This window comes from Ranitomeya variabilis, chromosome 2, assembly GCF_051348905.1.
Source record: "Ranitomeya variabilis isolate aRanVar5 chromosome 2, aRanVar5.hap1, whole genome shotgun sequence".
Taxonomy (NCBI): domain Eukaryota; kingdom Metazoa; phylum Chordata; class Amphibia; order Anura; family Dendrobatidae; genus Ranitomeya; species Ranitomeya variabilis.
Window position 1 is genome coordinate 683995135 of NC_135233.1, and position 8381 is coordinate 684003515.

Consider the following 8381-nt stretch of genomic DNA (forward strand, 5'->3'; position numbering starts at 1 on the left):
CTAGCCTGTTCTACCATGCAGCTCTTGGCCCAACCACTACACAGGCACTGCACAGCCACACCTGCCACACACCAAGTGGCTGCCCACTGTTTTTTATAATACTAGACTTCACTGCTTCTTCTGGGGCTGCTGTTGCTGGTCCTTTGCTGCCCAGCATCTTCTTGCCTTCCCCCTAACTCTCTACCATATAGTTCCTGCCACAGCCACTGCATAGCTATGCCGATCACACATCTCCTTGCTGCTCACTGTGGTTAATAGTGATAGACCGTTCTACTAATTCTAGGAAACATACTTTTATGTTTGTGCATACTCAAGAAACAGATAAAAATCAGAGTTGAAAATGTCTGCATTTTAAATAAATAAATATATATATATATATATATATATATATATATATATATATAAATCTATGTGGATATTTATCTTTAAGAAATAAAGAAGTTAACATTTTTTAAGAAGCTATGGATGATGGGTATACCACTTTAATGGGAACCTGTCATAAGTGTTTTATACCTCCAACTAATGACATATACATGAAGACACATTCTGACTGGTTCCTTGTTTGTAGAACTCTATTTATGAGAAATCCAGGGTTGAAATCATATGCAAATGAGCCGTCAGTGTGTTGAGGTGGGAAAATGCAATTACAGCTCTCCTGCCCTCCTTATTCCCTTTGCACTGCCTGCCTCCTAAGTTGGGCTAAGAGTTCGCTCTCGCTTCAGAAACTTGTCTCCCCTGACCTGCAGGTGGGGAACATAGAGAGGAGGGTTCCCTGAAAAATCCCCACAGGAAAATTGCCCACAGGAAAAATGCCCACACAGAAAATTGCCAACACAGAAAATTACCTGCACAGAAAATTGCCCACAGGAAAAATGCCCACAAGAAAATTGCCCACATGGAAAATGCTCACATGGATAATTGCCCACAGGAAAATCGCCCACAGGAAAAATGCCCACAGGAAAATTGCAAACATGGAAAATTGCCCACACAGAAAATTGCCAATCGCAGCCAATCGCAGCATCACAAAGTTCAAACAGTCTATTCAGTAGGACTATCAGCCCTGTATCCACCAGACTTCTGCACAACACAACTGATGGTCCCAACCCCATTTATAAGGCAAGAAATCCCACTTATTAAACCTGACAGGGCACACCTGTGAAGTGAAAACCATTTCCGGTGACTACCTCTTGAAGCTCATCAAGAGAATGCCAAGAGTGTGCAAAACAGTCATCAAAGCAAAAGGTGGCTACTTTGAAGAACCTAGAATATAAGACATTTTCAGTTGTTTCACCCATTTTTGTTAAGTATATAATTCCACATGTGTTAATTCATAGTTTTGATGCCTTCAGTGTGAATGTACAATTTTCATAGTCATGAAAATACAGAAACATCTGTAAATGAGAAGGTGTGTCCAAACTTTTGGTCTGTACTGTATTTCTTAACATGCTGTTGAACATCACTAGATGCTAAATATCACCAGATGTTGATAACAACCCATCTAATCCACACAAGCAAAGAAATCAAACCATAGAAGTTTATGAATTACATTATGTCAAATAATGAGAAATGACACAGGGAAAAGTATTGAACACATGAAGAAAGAAAGGTGTAAAGATCCATAGAATGTCATGACACCAGCTGAAAACTATAAGTAATTAGAAAGCAATCTTGCCACTTAGTGAAAAATAATATTAGCTGGTTCAACTGATAGCCTATAAAAAGGTGTCTCATTAGCAAGGTGCCACACAAGAAACCTCTAAGGATTTCAAAAACCAGCGAGCTGTCTTAAGACCTTTATATCCTTATTATAGAAGAATTTCTAAACTACTAAAGATTCCAGTGAGCACTGTTGAGGGCCATAATCCAGAAGTGGATAGAATATAATTTCACCATAAACCGGCCACGGCCGTGTGCTCCATGCAAGATTTCAGACAAAGGAGTGAAAAGAATTATCAGAAGAGTTGTCCAAGAGCCAAGGACCTCCTGTGGAGAGGATATGCAGAATGACCTGGAATCAACAGGTCCAATTGTTTCAAAGAAAACTATAGACAATTGTTTTAACCTCCATGGCCTATATGCACACTCCTTTCCTGAATGAAAAGCATGTTCTAACATGTTTAAAGTTTGCTAAACAACATTTAGACCAGCCTGTGAAATGCTGGGAGAATATTGTCTGGTCAGATGAAACCAAAATTTGACTCTATGGATGCCTTAATGACACTATGTTTGGAAGCTAAAAGGCACTGCATATCACCCCAAAAACAACATGCAAAAAGTGAACTTTGGAGGTATAAATATCATCGTGTGGGGCTGTTTTTCAGCATACAGCACTGGCAAACTTCATATATTTGCAAGAAGGATGAATGGACAATTGTACCGAGACAAACTTGATAAAAATCTGCTGCTGTCTACCAAGATGATGAAGATGAAATGAGGGTGGACATTTCAGCAAGGCAATGATCCCAAACACACAGCCAAGGAAACTCTCAATTGGTTTCAGAGAAAGAAAACAAAGCTGATAGTATGGTCCAGCCAATTACCTGATCTGAATTCAATAGAAAATTTATGTAAAGAACTAAAGCTCAGAGTTCATGGAAGGAGAACACAGAATCTTCAGGATTTGAAATGTGTTTGTGTAGAAGAATGGGCAAAAATCACATCAGAGCAATGCATGCAACTAGTTTCTCCATACAGGAGACATCTTGAAGCTGTCATCAGTGACAAAGGCTTTTGCACAAAGTTTTAAATACATTTCAGTTATCGTGTTCAATACTTTTCCCCTGTGTCATTTCTTATTATTACACATAACTTCATTTACAGGTCCTTCTCAAAAAATTAGCATATAGTGTTAAATTTCATTATTTACCATAATGTAATGATTACAATTAAACTTTCATATATTATAGATTCATTATCCACCAACTGAAATTTGTCAGGTCTTTTATTGTTTTAATACTGATGATTTTGGCCTACAACTCCTGATAACCCAAAAAACCTGTCTCAATAAATTAGCATATTTCAACCTTCCAATCAAATAAAAGTGTTTTTTAATAACAAACAAAAAAACCATCAAATAATAATGTTCAGTTATGTACTCAATACTTGGTCGGGAATCCTTTGGCAGAAAGGACTGCTTCAATGCGGCGTGGCATGGAGGCAATCAGCCTGTGACACTGCTGAGATGTTATGGAGGCCCAGGATGCTTCAATAGCGGCCTTAAGCTCATCCAGAGTGTTGGGTCTTGCGTCTCTCAACTTTCTCTTCACAATATCCCACAGATTCTCTATGGGGTTCAGGTCAGGAGAGTTGGCAGGCCAATTGAGCACAGTAATACCATGGTCAGTAAACCATTTACCAGTGGTTTTGGCACTGTGAGCAGGTGCCAGGAAGCATGAAGTGCTCCAAAATCTCCTGATAGCTAGCTGCATTGACCCTGCCCTTGATGAAACACAGTGGACCAACACCAGCAGCTGACATGGCACCCCACACCATCACTGACTGGGTACTTGACACTGGACTTCAGGCATTTTGGCATTTCCTTCTCCCCAGTCTTCCTCCAGACTCTGGCACCTTGATTTCCGAATGACATGCAAAATTTGCTTTCAGCAGAAAAAAGCACTTGGGACCACTTAGCAACAGTCCAGTGCTGCTTCTCTGTAGCCCAGGTCAGGCGCTTCTGCCGCTGTTTATGGTTCAAAAGTGGCTTTACCTGGGGAATGCGGCACCTGTAGCCCATTTCCTGCACACGCCTGTGCACGGTGGCTCTGGATGTTTTCACACCAGACTCAGTCCACTGCTTCCTCAGGTTCCCCAAGGTCTGGAATCGGTCCTTCTCCACAATCTTCCTCAGGGTCCGGTCACCTCTTCTCGTTGTACAGCGTTTTCTGCCACATTGTTTCCTTCCAACAGACTTACCATTGAGGTGCCTTGATACAGCACTCTGGGAACAGCCTATTTGTTGAGAAATTTCTTTCTGGGTCTTACCCTCTTGCTTGAGGGTGTCAATGATGGCCTTCTTGACATCTGTCAGGTCGCTAGTCTTACCCATGATGGGGGTTTTGAGTAATGAACCAGGCAGGGAGTTTTTAAAAGCCTCAGGTACCTTTTGCATGTGTTTAGAGTTAATTAGTTGATTCAGAAGATTAGGGTAATAGGTCATTTAGAGAACCTTTTCTTGATATGCTAATTTATTGAGACAGGTTTTTTGGGTTATCAGGAGTTGTAGGCCAAAATCATCAGTATTAAAACAATAAAAGACCTGACAAATTTCAGTTGGTGGATAATGAATCTATAATATATGAAAGTTTAATTGTAATCATTACATTATGGTAAATAATGAAATTTAACACTATATGCTAATTTTTTGAGAAGGACCTGTATAGACATCCATGGTTTGATTTCTCTGCCTGCATGGATTGGATGGGTTGTGTTACGGATATCTGGTGATATTTTCATGTGAAGAGCACCTTTAAAATATATTTACTTAGAAAATTGGTGACATTTTTAATATACACACGTGGTCAAAATTGTTGATACCCCTCATTTAATGACAGAGAAACTCACAATGGTCACAGAAATAGCTTGAAACTGACAAACGTAATAATAAATAGAAGTTCTATGAAAATGAACAAATCAAAGTCAGACATTGCTTTTCAACCACGCTTCCAAAGAATTAAAAAAAATAAAACTCATGAAAATAAGCCTGGACAGAAATGATGGTACCCTTAACTTAATATTTTATTGTACAACCTTTTGAGGCAATCACTGCAATCAAACAATTCCTGTAACTGTCAATGAGGGCAGCATGGTGGCTCAGCACTGCAGCCTTGCGACGCTGGAGTCCGGGGTTCTAATCCCACCAAGGACAACATCTGCATGGAGTTTGTATGTTCTCCCCGTGTTTGCGTGGGTTTCCTCTGGGTTCTCCGGTTTCCTCCCACATTCCAAAGACATACTGATAATGGGGAATTTAGATTGTGAGCCCCATCAGGGACAGCAATGATGTGTGCAAACTGTAAATGCTGCAGAATATGCTAGAGCTATATAAAAATAAATATTATTATTATTTATTTTATTATGAGACTTCTGCACCTCTCTACAGGTATTTTGGCATTCTAAACAGTTCACTATATGATGGGTATCGCAATTTATGAACGTATCTAAATTATGCTCTATTTTATAAGGCAATATTATGGATTTTTTATTTCCACTATATGAGCACATATTGGAATTTTTACCGCACTTGAAAAACCAGGGATGCACAGCAATTATGGATATGGAGATGTAAGCAACACAAATGCATAGAGTCCAAAATCCAATAGAAACTTGTAGAAAAGTTCTTCCTTAAAGGGAATTTGTCACCCTCTGGACGATTTTATACAGATAATAGAATGGTTAAACCAGTCTTACCTGTATGCCTCATAGCTGTGGTGTAGATCTTGAGAAAATAATTTTTAATGTTATGTGTTAATGATTTCTTCCAGGCTCCGGGGCGAGTGATGCCTGGAAGAAATCACTGCCTCCCAACTTCATTATATTATAACCACTTCCCATCAGTGTCACCCTCACCTGTTCGGTGCTGTAATCCACCACATGTGCTATTCACATGCGCAGTTACACGAACCCTGTCCGCTCTCTTATGGGCAGTGTCTGCATTGAACTTCGGCACAGGCGTTGGCGAGTCTCAGCTACTGCACAATGACCGCGCTTGCGCAGAAGATCAATGCAGACACTGCCCATAGGAGGGCGTGGGATTACAGCGCCGAACAGGAGATTTTTCAGGAGATTTATCCTATAAAGCTATAGATTAGTCATAACATTCAATGAAGAAGAACGTTGATAAAAAATACCACCTGTTACTATAAGTACAAATGATTTCTTAAACCATGGGTAAAACAAAGCATATATTATCGGGTTAAGAGTAGAATTGAAATACCCTAGCCACAGAACAGTGTTGGAAATATCTTCAGATGTTGAGAAATTCATGAAAGGATCAATGACTGCAACGATAAAGAAAGGCAACCAACACAATATAAAAATTCCCATAACTAGGCTTAATGTCCTTGCTGCTTTGTTTTCAGCATTTACATACATCTTGCTACAGGTTGTCCTTTTCCCACACAGAGAATTTATGTGATTAGCTATAGCCTTAGCTTGTTTTCTTGCAATGGAAAAAATATGAATATAAATGCCAATCATCGAAATGCCAGGAATGAAAAAGCAGATTAATGAAGAAATTGTCTCCCAAAGTTTGTTTAGCACCAGAGTACAAGAACCAATGCACGAGAATGCAGCAACATAACTATGGATGCCTTCTACATGAATATCAGAAAGGATAAGGCCAAATGAATACAGGCAAGGCCCAGACCAACTCACAGATAAAAGCAAATGTATCACTGGGATTGACATTTTCCTATAATAATGAAGAGGGTGACAAATTGCATAATACCGGTCTACAGAAATGAAAAATAGATGAAAAATGGAACTTGTGCAAAACATCATATCAAAACAATTGTGAAGCTTACAAAAGAAGTCCCCAAAATACCAGCATGAGGTGACAGATCTCACCATACTAAAGGGCATGACCATCAGCCCAACAAGGAAATCAGCAGTAGCCAAGGACAATATTAGGAAGTTAGTTGGAGTATGGAGCTGCTTGAAATGAGCAACTGAAATGATTACCATGAGGTTTCCTAAAACTGTGAGGACCACTGCTCCAGACATGACGATATACAAAGCCCAATAACTAGAAAGTGATCTGTTTTTACTAATACAGGAATTGTTGAGAAAATGAAGGCAAAGGCTTGAGGTCTGCTCACTCCATGAGCCAGAAGAATTCATGTTCATATTGCTTCATATCACTGCAGAGAACAAAAAGTACAATTATTAATTTACTTTCACAAACAATACATACATGTAACACAAAAAACACCTACATACACTATACATGTAAAAACACACACATTGTGACAAAATAATAAACTATCTTCTGAAAACTTTTGGTGGTTGGATCTCAAATTTTCTTTCTTCACATGACTGGTTGTGTCTAGATACAAGCTCATGGTGGACTTCTGATGAAGAAGAAATTTGTGGGAGGCCCTGCAATACCAGTAACCACCATTAGTTTGCTAGACCCATCAGTGACCACACAATCCCTTATTTCTTTTACTTGTCATCTCTCTTCTATGTGGGAATATTGGTTGAGTATGGAAAAAACTTCACTAGTTCAGGTCTCCAAACCAATTGTATAACTTTCACTCAAATCATAGACTTTATTTGGAGCATTCGTTTATGTAGCATTCCTTATACAGAATTATGCCCCCCAAATTTTTATAGCCCATCTATTCACTGGTAAACCTACTTAAAATCATCAGTCTACAGCTATATCCATGACAGGTAATATCTTACCAAGAGTGACTTCTTTTATTCATCTGCATCTTCCACATTTCTCGCTGTTCTCTGTTCCACAATACATTTCTGAGTAGTGAGGAGCGTTTACAGCACCATGAGTTTGGGAGGGAAAAGCATCCAGGGAATATTAACTCTAACTTCTCTGAGAGCACAGTTTAATAATTTACCATATATGAGCTGCTGGTCAAAGCATCTCCACCGGAAAATAGAGAATTGTCTATTACATGACACTGATTTACCAACTTTTCTCAGCATACTAGAAAATTGTTGGTTAAGAAACATGACCTATAGAGAAATGTGACCTATAGAGTCAGCTTTGGACAGTCTCCTCTGAAGATCTTTATTTTGTGTTTAGGTTTCATATAATACAGAACAGAAAGCGATACAACATTACCAGGGTTTTATAGCTATAGAGAACTCGCTTTGATTTTATTTATATTAATGCTACCCTCCCACAGTGAGATTTTGATGCTGCAGATTTTCTGCATAATTCCTGCACCTATTAAATAAAGTAGGTTCCTTGCATTTTTTTGAAAATATACAGCATAAAAAACTCAACAAAAACTTATGGCAACATAATCTAATTTTTTTTTATGCATTATTATTCCCAAAGAAACCCCTTTAATATTAAGAGAAGCTGATCTGTGTCTCCTAAGAGCAGCACTAAATAGTGTAACAGAGCTTGTGTGGTATTCTGGGATTGGTGGAGCAGCTGGATGTTGGACCCACTGATCTGATGCTGAGGATAAGTCATCAATATTTAGTAGTAGAAAACCCCTGTAAAGAAAACCAGTTAGTCGAATCATTCTGCATAAACCACAGGCAACAAAAATGAAACTCAAAGAAAACATAATTTGAAGCTACAACCAGTGATATTATGGAGATGAATCCAGTCCAACGGATCTCCCCGCCGGTTTCTTCTCGTACCACTCTAGTTCATTTACAAGTCTCCTATTCATGTACATAGGAGT

At 38.9% G+C, this 8381-nt stretch overlaps 1 protein-coding gene across 1 annotated transcript; it reads right to left on the reverse strand.

The window, feature by feature from the left end:
• Positions 1-5799: 5799 nt before the first annotated feature.
• On the reverse strand, positions 5800-6840 carry LOC143803919 (trace amine-associated receptor 4-like). The gene has a single exon (XM_077281679.1). The coding sequence runs from the start codon at positions 6838-6840 to the stop codon at positions 5800-5802; it is 1041 nt and encodes a 346-aa protein (XP_077137794.1).
• Between the last annotated feature and the right edge of the window lie 1541 nt (positions 6841-8381).

Excerpts from the sequence above, each read along its gene's own strand:
- LOC143803919 (XM_077281679.1), bottom strand. The coding sequence starts at position 6,840 with ATGAATTCTTCTGGCTCATGGAGTGAGCAGACCTCAAGCCTTTGCCTT.